General features: G+C 54.2%; 1 protein-coding gene across 5 annotated transcripts; it reads right to left on the minus strand.

Moving 5' to 3' along the window:
• Nucleotides 1–313: 313 nt before the first annotated feature.
• RTKN (rhotekin) lies at nt 314–20,264 on the minus strand. 5 transcript variants are annotated; one of them, XM_070948247.1, is made up of 13 exons: nt 20,154–20,264; nt 8,315–8,514; nt 7,109–7,170; nt 5,907–5,960; nt 4,621–4,738; nt 4,062–4,283; nt 3,881–3,975; nt 3,603–3,709; nt 3,284–3,409; nt 2,140–2,305; nt 1,748–1,852; nt 1,411–1,519; nt 1,056–1,123 (listed from the first exon to the last, which is right to left on the minus strand). In XM_070948247.1, the coding sequence occupies exons 1-13, from the start codon at nt 20,262–20,264 to the stop codon at nt 1,117–1,119; spliced, it is 1,482 nt and encodes a 493-aa protein (XP_070804348.1). In that variant the 3' UTR covers nt 1,056–1,116. The 5 variants fall into 5 exon arrangements, with proteins under 5 accessions (XP_070804345.1, XP_070804346.1, XP_070804347.1 ...); XM_070948244.1 differs by lacking the exon at nt 1,411–1,519 and having other exon boundaries at nt 314–1,123; XM_070948245.1 differs by lacking the exons at nt 1,411–1,519; nt 20,154–20,264 and adding an exon at nt 10,938–11,017 and having other exon boundaries at nt 314–1,123.
• Nucleotides 20,265–21,728: the final 1,464 nt, after the last annotated feature.

Consider the following 21,728-nt stretch of genomic DNA (forward strand, 5'->3'; position numbering starts at 1 on the left):
TACGTTCACACCAGCGGAACCTGGGCCTGCCTGCTACTAGTGCTGTGGTCACATAAACACGCGATGTCCGAGCAAATAAACCACTTTTTGGCTTAACCGAAGACCCTGCTTCATGGAAGGTCCTGTCAGGTCGCAGATGGAGGCCTGCGGGGGCAGGGTGGACCCTGAGATTGTGTCTGTGTCTGTAACCTCCTACCTCCCCTCCCCCAGTACTGGAGCAAGCCCTGCAGAGCTAAGATGCCAAAGCCTCCCCCCTCCCAGGGGCTCTGCCAGCCCCCTCCCACAGACCCAGCCTGCACTATAGAGGGCAAGTCAATACACTTTAATGTATATTCACAGGAAGGGAGGCTGCTGGCCACCACACACAGCCGTTTGGAGGGAAGGGCTGCCCACCCCGCTTCCTCCTCCATGCAAATCCCTGCAGCTTGAGGAGGGAGGGTTGTGAGGAAGAGGCCAGGCTGAAGGCAAATGGGGACCGTTGGCCCCTGGCAAGGAAAGAGCTCGGCCTCTCTTCTGTTTCAACAGGAAATATTCCAGTTTCTTACAAAGGAAAGCAAGGTGCTTTTCTCCTGAAAAGGGAGGGGTCTGGCTGTGGGGCCTTGCCCCCACCTCCGTGGCCAGCTGCTCCTCTAGCCAGGTCGGCCCCTCTCTACGGTCAGAGATGGGGAGTGTGGCCTAGGCCACTTTGCCTCTCCAAGGCGAAGCCCCTGAACAACGCAGACCCTCAGTTCTTGGCAGCCTCAGACCTGGGACTGCAGCCACAAGCGAGGGTCAAACCAGGGCCGGGCAGCGGTCTGCAGGGTCCGCTCTGAGTCCGGAGTTGAGCTGCAGCTGCTGGAGGACCCTGAGCTGGAGCAGGAAGGCCCATGGATCTTGGGCAAAGGGGAAGGCGGTGGCCGTCCTGCACGCCCCTTCAGCCTGCTGAGCTTGGCGTCCAGCGAGAGAGTGCGAGGCCGACCCCAGGGGGGCTGAGCGGGGCATGGGCCGGTGCTGGAGTTGCAGTTGGAAGCGATGCCGGGTGAGGAGCCCTCGAAGAGAGAGAGCCACACAGGCTCACCCAGGTCGGAGACCCGCCGGGCCAGGATCTCGGTCACCGCCTCGATGTCATCGGCCGGCTCAATAGCTGCAGGAAAGGGGGAGAGGGGCTTCATTAAGAGGCGCCCTGGACTCTTCCGGTTCCTGCAGGGACAACCCCCCAACCCAGGAGAGCTGCCGTTCAGCACAAAAGCACTCAGAAAATGGCCCACTGGTCAGTTGGTGGGGTCCGGAGGGCATTCAGCCACATATCCACTCCTCCTGTCTTGGCCCCCACCTTCCCCGAGGCTTCCGCGGCATAGCAGCCCTCCTCCCTGCGGCTGTGGGCTGCTTGGCCCAGCCCTGCCGGCCCCTCCACCGGTGCAATTACTTCACCTGTCACTGTAATAGTTGGACAGAAGTGCCCGAATCTCTGCAGAGACAGCGTTGTCCTGCAACAGAAGCCCCTCGCAGTTGGAGGGTGGCCCCCCAGCGCCAGGGAGAGCTGGGGCAGGAAAGACAGACAGGAGGGACATGCAGAGAGAGGAGAGTAGGATGAGAGCAGAGAGTTACAGACACAGACACTGGATCAGGGGCAAGACAGACCCTAGAGACGTGGAGCTGGAAAAGGGGGCAGAAAAGACAGAGACCCTCCCCTCCAGATTCGGGAGGCACACGTGACCCTCACAGCCCGCACTTCTGCCCCAGGGATGCCGGCCCCTGTCAGCCTCACCCATCTCATGGTACAGGGATCCCTGCTTGGGCAGCAGCATCGGAGGGCGGCGCGGAGATGGCACCTCCACCGTCATCACTTCATCGCAGCAGTGTTTCCACTGGCCTGGGGGGGGGCACAGAGGCATAAAGGGAGGGTCATCTGGCTTGGGGGGACGTCCTGTGGCATCAAAGGAAGGCTGGCCTTGGAGGCCCCCGGATGTTCTTGGCTGCAGTGGGGAGTGCCCCAGATCCAGCTCGGAAGTGAAGGTTGTGCCCAACGCCCCCCCAGACACCCGGCCTCCTTGGGTCTTCGGACAGCTGCCCCCATCAAATGAATCAGGGCTGCGTCCAGGGAGGCCTGTCCTCCTTACCCCCTCCCAGCCCCCCTGCCTCTGCCTCTCCTCCACTCACTCATGTCGTAGAAGTGCTGCCAGAAGACTTCCATCCAGCGCTGGGCCTCCGCAGGAGACTCGGCCTGCAGCGTGTGGGTCACTTCCTCACCTCCGTAGTGGTTGGTGACCGACATGCAGCGGACGGGGCCCCTGGGGCTCTTCTCGCTGGCCCGGATGCGCGTCTCCTGCCCAGGGAAAGAGGCCCAGGGCTCACCATGGCTGTGGGGCCAGATGCCATGTGCCTTGGGCTGGGACAGAGGCAGGAAGGGGCCCAAAGCGATGGGAAACGGAGGCCTCCCTTCTACCCGGGCGTTAGGAAGGAAGGGAAGCCCAGAAATATATAACTGTCTGGTTTGGTTCTGCAACCCAACAAGACAGACGCAGACTTAAGAGGATAAGTAGAATGGCAGAAAAAACCATGGCTACCAACCTACCTTCCATTGAGGACCTGCATACTGCACAAGTCAAAAAGAGGGCTGGGAAAATATCTACAGACCCCTCGCATCCTGGACATAAACTGTTTCAACTCCTACCCTCAAAACAACGCTATAGAGCACTGCACACCAGAACAACTAGACACAAGGACAGGTTTTTTCCCCTGAACGCCATCACTCTACTAAACAAATAATTCCCTCAACACTGTCAAACTAGTTAGTAAGTCTGCACTACTATTAATCTCATCATCGTTCCTATCACCCATCTCCTCCCACTTATGACTGTAGGACTGTAACCTTGTTGCTGGTATCCTTAAGATTTATAGTTTCCTAATATGATTTGATTGCTTATTTGTTCCCTATCACTATCATTAAGTGTTGTACTTTATGATTCTTGACGGATGTATCTTTTCTTTTATGTACACTGACAGTGTATTCACCAAGACAAATTCCTTGTGTGTCCAATCACGCTTGGCCAATAAAGAATTCTATTCTATCCTAGATGTGGAAGGCTTTGGAAGAGTTTCTGAAAGGGTGAGCTTAAGAGGCAGGATATTTTCTGTGATCTGAAACCTGGTAAGGGAGGGTCCCAGCCTGCCAGCAAAGAGGTGCCATCGGAGCGGGTGAGGGAAGGCAGTCTGGCAAGATTTGCTCAGCTGATCCACATGGACAGTTGACAGCAAAGAGGGCCTGCCTGCGAGCCATGAGGTCCCAGTGCCCCAGCCATACCTTGTTGATGGCAATGGTGAAGGCAGCCTCTTCCTGGCCCTCTGCATCCTGGGGGCGCCGGTAGCAGAGAAGGTTGGTGCCACGCAGGACACAAAAGAGCCTCGGACGGTCCAGCTGCTCCCCCTGCTGCACAGACAGGCGGCACGTGGCTTGGCATCCTTTCTCCTTCCCCCTCCCCCGAGGCCAAAGCCCTCCACCCAGCTGCAGAAGGTGCTTCTCTCAGCACCGGTCAGCTCAGGTGTAAGGTGGGGGCACTGCATGTCCCTGGCCCCCGGGAGTGGGGGGGCTGCTTCCCTCCTTCCACAGGTGAAGCCCTTACCTGCACTTTCAGGAAGCCAGCCATCACTTGCTCCACCATGCAGCTGGGCTGGGCCACCAGGCGGCAGCAGAGGCTGCCGTACAGGGGCAGCCAGAAGGAGCTCTCCTCTAGGGGAGAAGGGGGTGTCAAGCGGGGGCCGAATTGGGGGTTCAGTGAAAGGTCTCCAGCCACAGGCTCAAGCATGTGAGGAGCTCGTCAGCCTTCCAGGATCCCCCGTCACCCTGCGAGGGCCCCAACACCAGGTGTGAGGGATGCCCACAGTCCTCTTCTGTGCCTACCATTGCCAGTGATGAGGAGGTCATGGGTGCGAAAGGCGTCCTGGACGTGCGCCAGGCCAAGGTGGGCACAGGCCAGCAATTGATATTTGGGCCCCCTGGAAAAGAAGGGGCATCCTGCTGGTGAGGCAGCTGGGGGGGCGGGTGTTGCAGGCTCCCCCAGGTAAGTGAGAAGGGTACTCACGCTGTGCTGGGGGCTGGGGGTAGCAGCAGCGGACTGTACCCCCCGTTGTTGCCTGGGCTGCTCCCATCCAGGGCAGCCCGCATCTGCTTCCCCGAGGAGCGCCCCAGGGAGCTGCTCAGGCGGCTGGCCAGCTTCTTGGGGGTGGCGCCCAGGGCCGAGTCCTCCTCCAGGGCGGCGCTGTACAGCTCAATTTTCAGCTCAAAGCCTGGGCCAGACTCGGTGCTGGGGAGAGAGGAGGAGACGCCCCACGCAGGCTCTGAGCACCACCAGGATCCCTGCTGGCTGGCCGAAGCACCAAGGCCTGGTCCCAGGGGCAGCCTCTGGGCTCAGGCCAGGCCTGCGGGTACCCACCTTCTGCAGGCCTTGAGGTTTCCTCCTGAGCCCTCCCTGGGGCACCAACTTCGCCATTCCCACCAGGCCCCAAAATGCCCAATTCCACCCGAAATGCATTGTGCCGGGGAGCCGTCAGATCTGGAGTCAGGTGGGTCCCCCTCCTCCCCTTCACTGCCTGGGGCTGAGGCGGGATTGCCAAGTGGTCAGCCAGGGAGGTGAGGCTCACAAGAGCACGGAGGTCTCAAAGCAGATGTCGGCCAGCGTCCGGTCCACCAGCACCATCTCCGTGTCATAGATTTCTGTGCCGATCTGCAGCAGGCAGAACACTGCACAGCGATGCAAGTCTGGAAAAAAGGGGGAAATGGGGCATTTAGTGCCCCAGCTGCAATCCCCGCAGCTCTGAGGCCATTGTGGTGGGCATGCACACACACGCACACTTGATCAGCTTCTTTCACGGTAGCTCCACAGGCGCTGGAAGTTACAGAGGAACCTCTTCCAAAGTACGGGTAGGAGCAGGGTAGGGTGGGGGCTGGCCAGGACCTGCTAATCCCTGGGCTCAACCGTCCAGCTGGCCAAAGGAGCAGAGGCTGTTTTAACCCCGAGTCCAGGACAGAGCTTGGAATTCTTCTTCACCTCAGGCGGGCCTGTCTTAATTGGCAGACATCATTTCTTTTTCCCATGCTGCACCCATCCCATCCCATCCCATCCCATCCCATCCCTCTCCGCTCCGATTCAGCTCCATTCCAAACTGAACAAGTGGCATACAAGAAAAAATGCATGAAAAGCAAAAGCAGCATTAATAGTTCCATCCACCAGGGGGCCACAGTAACACACTAACATGCACAAAGAGGGACTATCTAACAGACTCCTTTTCTCAGCCCTGCAAAAATCCAGCCAGGAAGAAGCTGTCCCAGGCACGGGAGGGGCCCATCGGGGAAAAGCCCCATTCCTGGGCCCCTGCAGGTAAATCTCCCTCAGCAGTGGGACCCACAAGGGTACTGAGCTCTTCAGAAGGAGCAGGACCCCATGGAAAAACTGACTTTCAGTGGCCTGGAAGGATTCCCCGAGATGTAGCTTCCACAGCCTAAAGCTCCTCAACAATAGTTCAAACCGCCCCGTCTCCTTGAAATGATGGGAATTGACAACATCTGAAGGGCACCTTGGCTGGGAAGGGCCAGGATCATTTCTACGCACCATTTTTTATTAAAAATGCAGTGCAAAGATAGACAGCGGACAGCACAGGTCAATTGAGCATCTGCGGCATCACAGACATCAGTCAAATACGGCCATCCTTCCTTTCTTTCTTTCGCCAAAGGAGATTTCAGCTAAACTCAGCCTCGCTAAACTTTATTTGGCCAAGTGTGATTAGACATACAAGGAATTTGTCTCCGGTACAGAAGCTTGTTCCAATGCCCTGAGTAAAGTCTCTACGTAGCTGTTGGGTCCAGGTAAGAAACGAACGGAAGGGAGGAGGAGACAGACAATGTGGGGAGCACCAGCGAGAGAACCTACCCCCCTTGTTCTTGAAGTATTCTGTGTCCTTCCACATCAGGGGGATCCGTAGATCTGGAAAAAAGGGAAGAGAGTTACGGACCACGATCTCTAGGACCACACACAGCAGGAAGGCCACCGATGCGCGGCTTGCTGACCGTCACAAACCTTCGTCCCCCGCCTTTGAGACAAACATAAAGGAGGGGGCCGAAATGGAGCACAGTGGCCTCTTAGGCGGTGACCGGCTCACTCGGCTTCTGCTCTGCCTGCCCGATTTGGGGGAAAGGCCCCTCTCCCAAGTCGCCTCCAGCAGGATGGCTGTGGTGAAATCGCCCGCCTTGAGCTCAGTGCCCTCCAAGGGACCTCTGCACTTCCCTGGGAGCAAGACCGGAAGTGGATCCCTCCTGACCAGAAGCCGGGCAACTGATCCCTTGGGTGGGGGCCAGGCTCCAATGCTGCCCGCTGCAGGTCGGGGAGCTCTTCAACAGGGCCTGCGGGGCTGCTGCCCCACACAATCCTGGCTGTGCACAGGCTGCGCTTTGGGCTTGGGGAAGCCTCACCTGCCCCCTACCCTGGCCCCAAAGGTCTAAGGGACTGGAAGCTGAGCCTGGCTGGGCGAGATGGAGCCGGAATGGAAAGGCAAAACCAGCATCTCTGCTGGAGGAAACTCCAGTTGCCCACCCTTGACTGGAAGGCAGTTACAAAAGCACCAGGTGAGCCGTGCCGGTTTCATAGCAAGTCTGAATGGTTGGTTCCATCTGCGGTTTCCCCTGCAGGAGAAGAGGAGGCAGCGCAGCCAGGAACTTGGGCAGGAGATGAAGCTTTGCCTGGCTTCCTTATAAGGCTCTGCTTCTTTAGCCCAGATCAGGGGAAATGAAGTTGGGGTAGCTGAGGTCTTTCCTCCTTCAATGTGATTCTTCTGTTATTTCTCGCAAAACTTTCCTGATTAGTAAATACGAATGCTAATGATACTATCATTCGGCTGTTAGGTTCCTCTTCTTTCAAACCATAAAAGGTGAATTGAAAAAAGATTTGCTCTTTTCTCTTAACTAATATGCTACCTGAGGCTGGGAACCTGTATACATGCTGCAAAATACAACATCCCTTTGAGGAGTCAGTGGTTGGGATGAGGCCCACCCTCCCATTTCTTTTCTCGCCCTGGCCTGCGTGGGGGAAGCAAAGCCCGGCCAGGCTTGACCCCCGAGGACCAGCCCCCTCCTTACCTGAGACACAGATTCGGCCCCGACATGGTAAGCGACCGTCCGTGGATCCAACCTCAGAAGGACTAAGTTGTGGAGCAGGAAGGAGAGGTGAGAGTGAAACCAAGTATTATTAAACCAACAACGGTTACAATTATTAAACTACTCTGATACCAGCACAGAATTTATGGCTCTGGCTGTCACCAGAAAGACAGTATTTCTTAGTAGCAGCTGAGATAATCAAGCATGAACTGAGTGAAACAGGTGTGCTGGAGGGGAACTAATATCTGGGGATTAAGGTGAACAAGGGAGTCCCTAACCACTTTTCACCTGTATGAAACCAAGGGAGGAATGGAGGGCTCAGAGCAGGGGGGTTGGGGGGGGTGAGTTGCTCTGCTGTCTGCCCAGCATGGTGGAAGGGAGGTCAAAAACCCTGAAACTGCCAGGAGGAGAGGCTTTCCTCACCCCTTCCCCACATTCCCCACTCCTGCGGCTCATTCTAGGGGCCTAGCTATCTCCGAGACCGCCTGCTGCTACCGATGACCTCCCATCGACCCGTGCGCTCCCACAGAGAGGGCCTCCTCAGGGTGCCATCAGCCAAACAATGTAGGCTGGTGGCCCCCAGGGGGAGGGCTTTCTCTGTGGGGGCTCCCACCCTCTGGAATCAGTTGCCCCCGGAGATAAGAAGAATCCAGGACCTCAATGCCTTCCGTCGTTCCCTGAAAACCTATCTTTTTCAGCAAGCCGGGTTGGCTTAAGAAGAAATTTTTAAAATTTTTAAATCCTTTTAATTAGTCTGCGATTTTTAATTTTTTGGGCCAAATTTTATATATATTTTTAAATGTTTTAATATTTGTATTCTATGTTTTTTATCTTGGCTGTACACCGCCCTGAGTCCTCAGGGAGAAGGGCGGTATATAAATTCGAAATTAAATTAAATTAAATTAAATTCCCAAAGTGAGGCAGCCCCAAAGATCCTCGACTGGGTCCCAATCCCCACGGAAGGAGCAGGGAGGGGAAGGAAAGGGCTGCCAGGTGGAGGGAGCCAGCTGCCTCCCCTGATACAAGGGGGGGGGAATGAGGTTTCCATGGCAACAGAACCCAGCAGGGCACGGAGGAACTGGCGGGGTGGGTGGGTGGGGGCTCCAGGATGCCTGAATCGCTGCTTCCTTGGCCAGACTTCCCAGGCCCTCTGCACTGACCCAGCAAGACTTCCAGAGGCCAACTCACCGCCGAGCCATGTGCTGCATCACCTGCGCCTCCTTCATGCGCTGCAGCTCCGCCATGTAGGCCAGGATGCGGCTGTTGCAGACAAGCAGGCTCTTGGTCACCTCCAGCGCCTGCGGCCGCTGAGTACAAGCCACCAACAGCTTGCAGGCCCCCTCCCGCATGCGGATCTCGTGGTCAATTTTCTTCTGGAGGTCCGTGCCCTGGGGGTGGAGGGGACGCGGCTGAAGGGAGCGGGTGCAAACGTTTGGGGGTAACAAGGGGGGGCTCGGGACAGAAGGCTCTGGAGGTGGGTGGGGGAGGGGAGACCAGTGAGCTGGTCTGGTGCCCGATGGCTTTAGGGGCCGTTGGGGAAAGAAGAGGCGGCCCCACAGAGCCCTCTCCCTGGTCCACTTGCAGGGGTGCTTCAGGGAAGAGAAGAACCTGGCGGCAGCAGCGCTGTAAGAGCAGCCACACATCTGGAGAGCGCCGTCCCCCGTTGCCCCCCTCCTTTTCCTCCCACTCATGGAAAGACAGCTTTGCTCTGAAAGGAGGCATTTCACTGCAGGGGGAGCAGGGACTGGACCCCCCCCCAAAAAAAATTTGTAGGAAGGGTCACTGCTCTAAAATCGGGGCTGGGAGAACTTGCAGCAGACCCTCCAGGCGAAAATCCTCCCCCATCTGGCAGTTGGGCAAGAAGGCCCTAAGATCTCCCCCCCTTGCAGTCTCATTCCCAGCCCTCTTCCGACTGGGGGGGGCACCTGGCTGGCCACGGGGGGGGGGCAGCTTTTGCAGCAGCTGCAACGCAGAGAAGCTCCCCCCCCTCTGGTCCTGGAATGCTGCAGGGGGGTTGGGAGAAGAGGGTCAGCTCTTTTCGGAATGCCCCCTTGGCCCAGAGGCCAACCCAGAGGGGGGAGGAGAGCAGGACGGATTGTGACCACTACCCCCCCGTGCCTTAATTGGGACGTAGGGAGGTCGGGCCCCCCTCAGAATGCGCTCGGCCGCCCCCAACCCAGCGCTGGCTATTCCGGCAGTCGCCTCCTTCTCTTCCCCCAGCTCCGCGCTCACCCTGGCCGGCTTCCCGTTCTCCATGCCACCGGCTCATAGCCCGGGGCCGCCTCCGCCCCGTTCGCTCCGCTGCGGCGAGGTTCTCCTGCTGACGGCAGCTGCGCCGGCGGGGAGGGGGCGCCTGAGCAGGGTCTGCGGGGGGGGGCTGTGACATCACCGCTGCCTAAAAATAGTCCGGGTGGGATCTGCGGGGGTCGCAATGCCCCGCGGGGAGGAGACAACTGCGGAGGGACTCCTGCCCAAAGCCCAGCGACCTTGCCACGGGGGCGCGCCTGCCTTCTCTCGGAGCAGAGAGGGGGACCCCCATGGGGGGGGGGGCTGATGGCCAGAGAGGGCCCGATCCGCTGAAGGCTGAGAAGGCAAATGGGGAGGGGTCCCCGCCGCCATTCAGTGCCAAAGCACAAGAGTCTCGGAGCCGTTTCTGCTCCCAGGCAGGGCATCCTCGTCCCCAAGGGGCCACTCCATTTCTTTCACCCCTAGACCAGATGCCCCCACCCCCTCCTGCCAGGGCGCTTGGCCTCTTCTGTGGACAAAGAGAAAGCAAAAGGGTGGGGAAGCCTTCTCAGCTCAGGAAGGCACCTAGGAAACCGAGGTCCAGGTTGAAAGGCCCCCTGCACCCCACCCCCAGGAAACAGTGGTCACCCCAGGCTCTGGGCCCTTTCCTGGCTCAGCCATGCAATGGGGGTGGATGGGTCTGAAGGCTGGGCAGTTGCAAGCAGCAAATATCCATGGATCTGCAGCCATAATGGGGTCATCCCCCCACCCCAAACTCTGTGGAGCCACGTGATGCCCTTTTAGGGCCCCAGGCAAGATGATTCCTGACCAGTATTGCCCTATTCCAAGATCCAGGAGGGAAATGCAAGAGATGGCACCTCCTTCCAATCCTGCCAGCCCACCACAACTCCTCTTTTGGGCAGCCAAGCAGAAACACACTGAGTTCCAGGGCTCCGGCCCCTGAAGGGCACACAGCAAGACGAAGCTGGGCAGCGCCCACCAAGCCTGCATGCCCACTGACTTCTCGGGAGCAGTAAGGGATCCAACAGGTAGAGCTCACAAGATGCAGCAATGTCACCAAGGAAGCCACAGGCAAAATGCATGGCAGCCGTGGTTAAAGGACCCCAGCCCAGGGAGCCCCTCGCCACATCTCTCTCCCTTTCAAGAAGTGTGGAGGGATCTGCCAGAAAGGGGAAGAAGAAGGACCCTGTCGGAGGTCACCAGAGGCTGCTGGCTGAGAGCAGCGCTGCTACTCTCGCGTGGGGTCCGCTGGGGACCCCACTAAGACCCAGGGGAGTCAAAAGTGTCTCCTGGAAGACAGCCACATGGTTGCCACCCAAACTGGAGGGACACACCTGCAAAGTCCCTGGGCTCAGTTTGCAGCCCCTCCTTAGGAACGGGCATCTGCAGGAGGACTTCTTTCTGGCCCTCTAGTCCTCCTGTAGATGCCCCCCCACCCCGAGTCACACTGGCAAAATGGACCATATAAATTGAAATACACCCACCCACGTGCTGACTCACACCCACAAACATCCCCCCTCTAAAAGCAGCAACGTCCAGCAGCAGGGCAGTCCGGCCACGGTACCTCCAGGCTGAGGGCGATCTGCCGGATGTAGAGCATGTTCAGGTCCTCCAGGATGTGCAGCTTGTCCTGCATTGCCCCAGGCCCCCTGCGCACGCCCCCTCGAGGCCCACCTGGAGGTGTGGTTTCAGAGCAAAGACCCCCGGCTTCCCATGGAGCTCAACCCCAGTAGACTCTGGGGCTGCTTTTGAGGCAAGATGGGGGGGTGGTGGATGCAACAGGCTCCCTGCTCCGGCCCCTCTGTCAGCAGATGCTGCTCTCCTGGGCCAGCTGTGGAAAGAATAGGCCCTTTCTTTCATGCCAGCCCAGCAGCTCCAACGCCCACCCTGAGAACAAGCAGCCACTGTGCCTGAAAGGGCAGGGCTGGGGGGCCCAGAGGCTGCACCCAGCTGCCAAGCAGGGCGCAGCCCTCCCCCTCTGTCTCCAGGCTCTGCAGTGCCACCACCCTCAGCCAGCCAGGGGCCTGGGGGGACTCCCACTGCACAGGCATGGCTTCACGGAATGGCCAGTTTGGACAGAGGGGCTTTGGGGTGCCCTGGGCAGGCGGATGCTGCTGCCCCCTGCTGACTGGCCCAGGAACTTTCCTCTGTTCTCCCAAGCTGAGATTCGAGCAGTGGCAGCTCTGCCCGGCTGGCCCTCCCCAGCCCTTACCTCCTACGCGAGGATGGCTGCCTTGCCCATGTCCCCCTGCCCTTCCCTCCTGGGTCGTAGCAGGCGCTCCATGCACAGGAAATCTGCCTGGCTTCCACCCCCCACCCCCCGCCAGCCTTCCTGTTCCAGCTCATCTTACAAGGGCCGCCCCTCCAAGCTGGCCGCTCCAGCAGTCTCACCTCCCCTTCAGAAACATCCCTCCCTCCCTCCCTCCCACCCGCCCGCCCTGCGATGGAAGAAAGCAGGCGGGTGGGCGGCCCCTTGCCCCCAGCATTCTCAGCTGGGCAGGGGAGCCCTCTCTACCCACCAACCCCAGCCAGGCACCATCTCAACTCCAGCCCAGAAACTTCTCTGCTCCCTGAGGTCCAAGTCCCAGCCAGAAGCCCCTGAGGCTGTGCCAGCCCTCGGCCACCAGAGGGCAGCCAATGTCCCTTAAAGGGCCAAGAGGAGAAGCTGAGCCCCCAGAGAGATGCCAGGGGGCTCCCGTGCCAATCACCTCTTCGGGTGGCTTTTCCTGGGGTGCCATCCTCTGTGAGGCAGTGCGGAAAAATGTGCCCTGGGCAGGGGAGTGGGATGATGTGGGGAGGTGTTTCCTCTGGATGAGAACACCCAGCCGGCCCCACTAAGGACTTTCCCTTCTCCTAGGGCTGAGCACAGGGGTGAAATACTCCCAGTTTGGACCGGATTGGCCGATCCGGTAGCGATGGCGGCAAGTGGTTTGGAGAACCGGTAGCAAAAATCCCTGCCCCACCCATGCCCATCCAATCACCCGGTCACCCACTTGCTGCTTCTTTTAAAAAATGTTTTTAAAAGGTAAAAAAAGGGCTCTGACAATCACAGCTGAGCTGCGTGATCCTCAGTGCCTTTTCTTTTACTTTTAAAAGCATTTTTTTACAACCTATTCGGCTGAAAAGCAGACCAGTGATCTGCTCCAGAGACTTCCGTTTCCTGCTTTCATTTTTTCCCAGCCCTGTGACTGAATGTCTACATGGTGCTTCCCAACCATTTAGGTCATGGTTGCCCCAAAGGTGCTTTTTCAAGAGGCAGCTGCATTTTCTTCTTTTTTTCTTTGAAGACGTTTCAGTTCTCATCTAAGAAGCTTCTTCAGTTCTTCTTCTTCAGAGCTGAAGAAGCTTCTTAGCAATAGCACTTGGACATACTGCTTCACGGTGCTTTACAGCCCTCTCTAAACAGTTTAATGAGTCAGCATATTGCCCCCAACAATCTGGGTCCTCATGTTACCCACCTCGGAAGGATGGAAGGCTGAGTCAACCTTGAGCCTCATGAGATTTGAACTGCCAGATTGCAGGCCTCCAGCCTGGCAGGCAGTAGTAGTTGTTCTTGGATGAGAAGCAAAATATCTTCAAAGAAAAACAAAGAAAATCCAAGCTGCCTCTTGAAAAAGCATCTTTGGGACAGTGCTATGGCTATGAATCCTGCTTCAAAGAGCATCCCCCATCCTGCTCCAATGCAGCTGGGGGGATCTGTGCAATGGGGCTGCAGGCCTTGCAGAGTTTTATCCTCAAATCTCTTTCCTAAAGCGGCACAGCCTGGCATTTATTTTATTATTTATTTATTTTATTTCTATACCACCCTTCTCCCGAAGGACTCAGGGCGGTGTACAGCCTGATTAAAAGCACAAAGACAGACAAAATTTAAAAATAATTAAAATTATTAAATAATTGGCTCAATTATAAAATCCCCAAATTTAAAATCCCACATTTAAAACCAATTAAAATCTTTACATTGATAGCCCGGCCTGGCGGAACAACAAGGTTTTCAGGGCACAGCGAAATACACGGAGATCGGAGATCTTATGCATTTCTGGGGGCAATTCATTCCAAAGGGCAGGGGCTCCCACAGAGAAGGCCCTCCCCCTGGGTGTCGCCAGCTGACATAATTTGGCCGATGGCACCCTGAGGAGACCCTCTCTGTGGGAGTGGGCTGGCCGGTGGGAGGCTACTGGTGGCAGAAGACGGTCTCGAAAGTACCCAGGTCCAATGCCATGGAGCGCATCTGCGTTTCTCACAGCTTCTGGTCTCTCAGCTCCTTTCCCCGAGATCTGAGTAGTTTTGTCCCCTTGTGGCTTTTCCCAAATTTGAGCCACATCCACCGTGTGGCTGACTGGGTGGAGCATTTCAGTCATTCCTGGCTTTCACCATCAGGAATTATTTTGTATCAATGGCCAATTCATGGCCCACATCTGAGTCACCCCTGAGTGGTCCACCGTGGTCCCAGTTGAGATCCTCAAGGGACCCAAAGCGAGAAAAGTGCCCATTTATCCCCCTCCATCCTGCAGTTCTTTCTCTTTGCCAGGCTTGCAGTCCACAAGGGAAGAGGCAGCAGTTCTCGAGAGATACATGTCATGGGGCCAGCCCCCCTCAGCGGGACCTGCTGACACACTCTGGGCAGATCCAGATCCCTGTCCTTCCATCCATGCCCTTTTGGGGTTGGACTAGAAGACCTCCAAGATCCCTTCTAACTCTATTATTGTATGTTTTACACGCACTGCTAGAAGAAGTTTGGGCTGGCCCATATCAAGTACTTCTTGAGCCTAGCAGGATTCTTATAAGATTCCTGCACATTTTTTTTCCCTGGAAATGGCAATCCCCCTCCCCCACAAGGAAACCCTATCCATATTTTAACATTCGCCAGTTACCTACAGCCTCGCTGTTTTTCAGAGCATTTAGAACTTCCTGTTCATTATTTTTTGTAATGTATACAGCACTTGCCATTTCCACAACCATCATCCTTCCCCTGCACGACTCAGACAGGCTTCTTTGAGAATTCCCTCACTTTCAGGTTCCAGGTTTCATCCTGGATCACTTCATTTATTTTTAATTCCATTATTCCATATCTTTCTCTGATCCTCATTTTATGCAGAACTCATTTTCTTTTGTGAGTAAGAAGGCTTGGTGGAACCAAGTGAAAGAGGCTAAGAAAAATTCACAAAAGAAAATGAGTTCTGCATAAAATGAGGATCAGAGAAAGGTATGGAATAATCCATACACAGATCATTGCAAGAAAATGTGATCAGAAGAGCAAAGAATATTTAAAATAGGAGAAAATGTAGAGCAGTTTTGATGAACAGAACAGGCAATTTTGGAAATGGGTGAAGCAGCCAAATGAGGAGTTTTCAGCAGAGTAAATGTAATTCTCTATATGGATTATTCCATATCTTTCTCTGATCTTCATTTTATGCAGAAATCATTTTCTTTTGTGAATTTTTCTTAGCTTCTTTCACTTGGTTCCACCAAGCCTTCCTTCCATACCTTGTTAGCACAAATCTGCACCCTCCTGTTTTTTCTGCAACATAATTTACTATCCAGGAGTGTGTGTGTCCACTTTCAATTTCCATTTTTCAGTTTGTAGGAAGATTTTCATCATAAATGAATCGAGTAAGGGTTTTCTTTATTTCTATTGTGCCCTTTGCCATGTTCACATACAAACAGAGGTTTGTTTAAACAGAGAATCTTCTAAGCAGAAAATTCAATCATCTTAATCTCTTACAACCCAGTGGCTCTTCTTCCTTCATAGCTATCCACTTAGGACACTTTCTACAATGTATTTTTCTTTTCATGCAATTTCTTCCCAACTCCTTCCAGCTGTTTCCTTAAATGCAAGTATCACCATCATACAGATTCCTATGTTACAATGAGTTTACTCATTCCTGCTTTTTAGCCCTTCCCTTCAACTCCACTCACCAGGATCAGGCACTCCCCCTGCCCCCTCCCACCCCCTTCAGATCTCGTCTCTTTCTCTTAGTTGTACAGACAGACAACCGAAGGATTCTTCTTTCTTTCATCAATTAATTCATGCTGTTTACTGTTGACCCAAGTCCAATCTTCTATACGCCAGTTGTCATGGGATTAGCCATAGATACTGGCCTCCATGCTCAAAGGGGCACTGGGCCATGGAGGCTATCCCATTATCTTTTGTAGGTCAGAAAAGATGCAGACCAGATGATTAGTCTTAGTTGCAGCTGGGGCACATCATGCATAATTTCCTGTCACAGGAGGGAGTCGCTCCTTGAGTCAGTTTTATCCCAAGCAATCTGACCTGTCTGAAGCAAGCTAAATCCTAGTCTAACAGACTACCTTGCAAGCCACGATATGCTGCCTGCATTGTACCAAATGGTCCCAACTGGGCTTGCTGGCTTCCTTAGCTGTTAATCTACAAAAATACCTGCCTGATCAACCCTGGGCCTCAAGGAGTAGGAGCAGTTGGTTCCTACAACATCCAGAAGCTTATTATTATTATTATTATTTATTGGATTTATATGCCCCCCCTCTCTCCGAAGGACTCAGGGCGGTTCACATCAACTAAACAGTCCCAATAAATACAAATTAAAACAGACTAAAACAGACTAAAAACAATTTAAAACAGTAGACCACATCAGTCCTGGCTAGGGCGTTTAAACAGCCAGGTTTTAAGGTCACGGCGGAAGGTACGAAAGTCTCGGGACAGCCAAAGACCCACGGGAAGTTGATTCCAAAGGGTGGGCGCAGCCACAGAGAAGGCTCTACCCCTGGGGGTCACCAGCTGACATTGTCTAACTGACAGCACCCTGAGTAGGCACTCTGTGGGAACACACCGGGCGATGGGAAGTCGATGCTGGTTGCAGGTGGTCCAACAGATATCCTGGGCCTAAGCCATGAAGGGCTTTATAGGTTAACACCAGCACCTTGAATCTCACCCGGAGGGCAACCGGCAACCAATGCAAGTCGTGCAGGAGAGGTGTAACATGGCAGTATCGGGATCCTCCCATTACAACCTGCGCGGCCGCATTCTGCACCAGCTGAAGCCTCTGAGTGGTCTTCAAGGGCAGCCCCAGGTAGACAGCATTGCAGTAGTCAATCCGGGAGGTGACTAATGCATGAGTGACTGTGCAAAGGGCATCACGGTCCAAATATGGGCGCAACTGGCACACCAGGCGAACCTGGGCAAACAGTCCCCTGGTCACGGCTGTTATATGCTCCTCCAAACCCAGCCGTGAATCCAGAAGGACACCCGGTCTTGGTCGGGTTGAGCCGAAGCCTGTTCCTCCCCATCCAGACCCGTACCGTTTCCAGGCACCAGGCCATCACATCGAGGGCATAACTGGGCTGGTTTGGGGTGGATATAAAAAGTTGGGTATCTGGTGTTTCAGGTGTTTCACCTGCAGGACACCAAAGAAAGGGGTGGCCTGGGATTACCAGATTGGCAAACTTATTACACTGCAACAGCTTTAACTTGGATTAAGGATTGGATGACACTCAAAGATAAACGAACACTAGCACTAGAAGGATTTGACTTGTCAAAAGGCTGGCACGCATTTTTATGGGAGGAAAAGCCCAGACAACATGAACACTTCAGGAGACATTATATCAGAGGAGCATTGGCAAAAATTTGGACTGAAATAAGGAGAAAACACTACGACAAAATCCCAAGATGGCTATCAACCATGGAGGCCCAAATCTACCCCAACACAATGGATACAGACAAGATGAAAACCTATGACGAATTGTTGAACACAGAGGGAGACATGAAAACAAGAGAGGAACTGAGACAACAGGGCACGGATATTGATTGGTGGCCGTATTTACAGATAAAATCAAGATATAAAAGTGATATGGAAAAATTTGGAATCCAAAAAGAAAGAAATGAATTAGATAAAATTATAATGCAATCAGACGACAAATTAATAACTAAAATATATAATTATCTACTAAAATACAAATTGGAAGAAGAAGTGGTGAAGGAAAATATGATTATTTGGGCCAAAAACTTTGGATATAATATTAACCTAGAAAATTGGGAAAAAATATGGAAAGTAAATACTAAGCTGACAATGTCCGTGCCTTACAAAGAAAATACATACAAGATGTTTTCCCCCTGCACGGTTGGCAAGGATGTTTCCCAATACTAATCAGAACTGTTGGAAGTGTAAAATACAGAAGGGGACCTACTACCACATGTGGTGGTCATGCCCAAAAGTCAATAAATTTTGGAAAACAATTCAAAGTCAGCTGGAAGAAATTACCGCCCAAAAAGTACCCCTCAGACCGGAAACTTACCTATTAGGTATATTGACAAAGGACTATAAAAAAGAGACACAATACTTGATAATACACATCCTAACTGCAGCTAGAATCGTCTTCGCACAAATGTGGAAATTGGAAAACACGCCACCAGAAGAAAAAATAATACAAAAAACAATGGAATGTGCAGAAATGGATAAACTGACCAAAGAAATACAGGGAAAAGAAGATACAGACTTTTACTTAATTTCGCAAGAATGGTACAACTGGTTAGATAAAAAAGACACGAAATAAGGGAATACCACCCAATGATACAAAAATAAGGAAATAAAATGAAATATCGTTATATAAACATTGATACAAGATGAAAGATAATATATATATATAGATATATAATTACCGAAGTAACTCTATTTTCAAAGCTCAAGTTCTATGACTTGATTTTATTGTATAGTTAGTTTATGTTTAGTTTGTTTAAACGTTTATGTCTGTATGTGTATGTTTGTTTACAATAAAAAATTAAAAAAAAAAAAGTTGGGTATCATCAGCGTACTGGTGATACCCCACCCCAAAACCACGGATGATCTCTCCTAATGGCTGTCGAGCGTCAAGAAGCACTCGACATCATGTCCATGCACCGGCAGAACATGGATACCCAAGAATGGCTTCATGTAAATGTTGAACAGAAGGGGTGAGAGGACCGACCCCTGAGGCACCCCACAAGTGAGAGGCCTCAAGGCCGACCTCTGCCCTCCCACCAACACTGCTTGCGTATGACCCGAGAGGTAGGAGGCAAACCACTGTAAAACAGTACCTCCCACTCCTAACCCCTCGAGGCGTCGTAGCAAGGTACCATGGTCGATGATATCAAAGGCCGCCGAAAGATCTAATAGAACCAGGACAGAGGAATAACCTCTGTCCCGAGCCCTCCAGAGATCATCCACCAGCGCGACCAATGCCATCTCTGTGCTGTATCCGGGCCTGAAACCCGATTGGTACGGATATACCAATTTTATCTGCCCCATTTTATCCAGGCTTCATAGGAACTGCAGGAGACGGCTAGGCCTGCCAGGGACCATTCTGTAGCCCTCCAGCCTGCCTCCATGATGACTTTCTGCCCAAGGACAACAAGCCCCATGGGACAAACGAGGAGGTCCAGAGCTGCACTGTGGCCATGTGCCTCATACTGGACTACAGCATGTCCTTCTCCATCTGCGTGGCCGGGAGCTCAAGGCAGCAGTTAAACCGTGGCTAAACATTTTGGGTACTCCCAGCAAACCCTCCACTAATCTCCGCTTTCCAGACATTTTGGGAGAAGGGTTTTGTCTCTCCCTCCCTCTGCTCCCATCCTGGGTTACATTAACCCTGCAATATAGACAGTGTCATCTTGGGCACTGAAGGTCTCATCATCTGCCTCTGGTTTTGACAAAACCATGATTCAGGCATATGAAAAAGACATTTGGCCTGGCATTCAAATTTTAAAAATGTGCTAATTCTATAGAAGACCAGAATCTTGATCAGGGAAGCTTATATTCATGTTTTCCCACAGTCAGAAGTGAAGAACCTGCTACTGGATTAGACATGTCCAGCAGAGGCCTCCGAAGGGAACTGCTTTAGTCTTTGATGACAGCAAGTGAGAAAAAGAAGTACGAGAAATTTAAATTTGAACACAACTACAAATAAAGCTGACATTTAATACGCCTCCCTCCCTCACTAGAATTCTTTCAAAACGGCTTCAGGGTTTTACCACAATGAATGTTTCTTTAGGCCTTCATGTCTGGGGAACTCTCCCTGCAGCCTTCTGCCAACCAAGGGAGAAAAAGCAGCGGAGGGAAGACCAAGAGGGCCACGCCAGGCCAGTGGGATCACAAAGCCACCTCATGACTTCTCACATTGCTGGTCAGTGGCCCTGAAAGGCCTGGGAACCTCATTCTTCCTGCCCCCCAGCCCCAGCCCTGGAAAGGCAGCAATTCCTTCCACAGCCCCTGCCCCCAGCACCATCACCACCGGCAGCCTCCTTTGCCCTCCGCCAAGAGTCTCAGGGGCCCTGCTCACCTGGGAGCTAGAATCAGGCTGGCTCAGGGCTCTGGACACCTTTCCAGATGGTGGGAGTCACCACACAAAGCCTGGTCACCTTCCTTCCAGATACCCCTCCCACCCAGTCTAGATGGGAAGCTGAGGGTCGTGGCATCTGCCCAGTCCCCGGCCCAGGACTGAAGCCGGTTGGACCCCCTCAGAGGCCAGGGCTGCATTGGGCCTCGGGTCCCATCCAGAGACCCCCACTGTGATACGCGGCCACGAGACTTAGGATGCGGCGCGAGGGGGGGGGAGGGCAGGAATTCCCGCGGGTGCCCAGAAGGGCAGAGGGGGAAGCGACGAGCCCCGCCCCGCCCACGGGGCACCTGCCCGCCTCCTGGAGTCCCACAGGTGGGCGGCCTCTGCCGGCTCCTGGCAGCCAAAGCAGCTCCGCGCTTCCCACGCTTGGCTTCCGCGCACGGCTTAAAGCGCCGAGCGCTCCCCCCCGCCCGATCCTTCCCCGCAGCCCTACCTGCTCGGGCTCGCCCAGGAGGCTGAGGCGGAAGCGGCCCCGCCGGATCTCCATCTCCAGCGCGGAGCCGCGCGCCACCGTCACCCTGCTGCGGTGATGCCGCTGGAACATGGTCCGGCCGCCGGGCACTGCTGGCGCCTCCGCAGCCGCCGCAAGAACTTGGCCTCTGGGCCGGCTCCTCGCCCTCTCCCCGGACAGTCCCCGGTTACGCCCGCCGCGAGCCCGGGCCCCAGGAGCTGAGCGGCCCCGCCGAGCGTGCCTCCCTCCGCGCAGGTCCTGGCGCGGGACCGCCGGCGGAGGATTCGGCCGCTGCCGGGAGGGAGGAGGTGTTGGCGAGGCCGGGCTGCCTCCTTGGAACTTTGTGGCTGAATTCGCACGACTTGTAAATTCTGAGTCTCCGCTTGGCGCGAGCACCGACAGCACCAGCAACTTTAGCCTATTGGGCGCACAGCGGCCGCCCCCGCCCCGCCCCGCTCGCTCACGCCCTCGGAAAGGGGGGGGAGGGCTGAAGCCCGCCCGGTGCCTGCAAGAGAAGGGTCGGGCCGCCTGCCCAGAGCAAGCTGCGGAAAAGACTTGCAGCTGCCGTGCGTGTGTGTGAAATGCGGTGGAGGCCCTGTTGGAAGACTCCAAAGTCCCCGCGGACAGCTGACAAGTGCCAGGCGGAGGCTGGCCTGCTCGGGGGCCCATCTTTTGCCCTTCCTTGCAAGGCCAGCCTGGGGCAAGGAGATGCAGCTGGCTTCTTTGGCTTTGAGGGAGGGGCGGGCTGGCTGGCTGGCTGCCCCAAGCAGTTGAGCCATCACCCCAGGCAAACACAAGGGCACCGGATAGCGGGCTGTGGATCCTGCCTTACTTCTGAAGGTCTTCCGGATTTTTTAAATTGCCAGTTTGGCTGCAACAGAATTTATATGCAATGAAGGATCGGGGTTCGAGTTGCAACTGTGACTCTTAAAAAACTAAAACTTAAAATGGAAGAGTGATTTAGAATAGAATAACAGAGTTGGAAGGGACCTTGCTCAGGCAGGAAACCTGGCCTAACCATTTCAGACAAATGGTTATCCAATCTCTTCTTAAAAACTTCCAGTATTGGAGCATTTACAACTTCTGGAGGCAACTTCTGTCCCACTGATTAATTGTTTTAACTGTCAGGAAATTTCTCCTTAGTTCTAAGTTGCTTCTCTCCCTGATGAGTTTCCACTCATTGCTTCTTGTCCTACCCTCAGGTGCTTTGAAGAATAGCTTGACTCCCTCTTCCTTGTGGCAGCCCCTGAGATATTGGAAGATTGCTATCATGTCTCCTCTAGTCCTCCTTTTCATCGGACATACCCAAACTAGACATTTGCAGGATACGACCCATTCATCAGATGATGTGGAAACCTGAAAAACAAGGCAGGGTCAGGATTGCAGCCCCTTTTACCCCCCATACCCAACCCAGCTGTCGGGGTACTCTTTACCCTGAAGCTTTCATGCCCAAAGCTGGAGACATTAACCCCTTTGGCCACCGGACACCAAGGGAGCGGCTTGAGAAGGAGGCCCTGCTTGTTGTCTTAATAAGGCCTAAAAGGGAAAACGGGAGGA

This window comes from Pituophis catenifer, unplaced genomic scaffold (assembly GCF_029215685.1).
Source record: "Pituophis catenifer annectens isolate HBS135680 unplaced genomic scaffold, rPitCat1.0.hap2 SCAF_8, whole genome shotgun sequence".
In the NCBI taxonomy this organism is placed as follows: Eukaryota; Metazoa; Chordata; class Lepidosauria; order Squamata; family Colubridae; genus Pituophis; species Pituophis catenifer.

What these genes read in the sequence shown, in the direction of transcription:
- RTKN (XM_070948244.1), bottom strand. Translation starts at nt 20,264, where the DNA reads ATGTTCCAGCGGCATCACCGCAGCAGGGTGACGGTGGCGCGCGGCTCC. An exon ending in GGGCCGAATCTGTGTCTCAG is followed by an intron (nt 5,961 to 7,108) that starts GTAAGGAGGGGG and finishes CCTTTTTTCCAG; the next exon opens with ATCTACGGATCCCCCTGATG. An exon ending in TCACCATTGCCATCAACAAG is followed by an intron (nt 2,306 to 3,283) that starts GTATGGCTGGGG and finishes TTCCCTGGGCAG; the next exon opens with GAGACGCGCATCCGGGCCAG.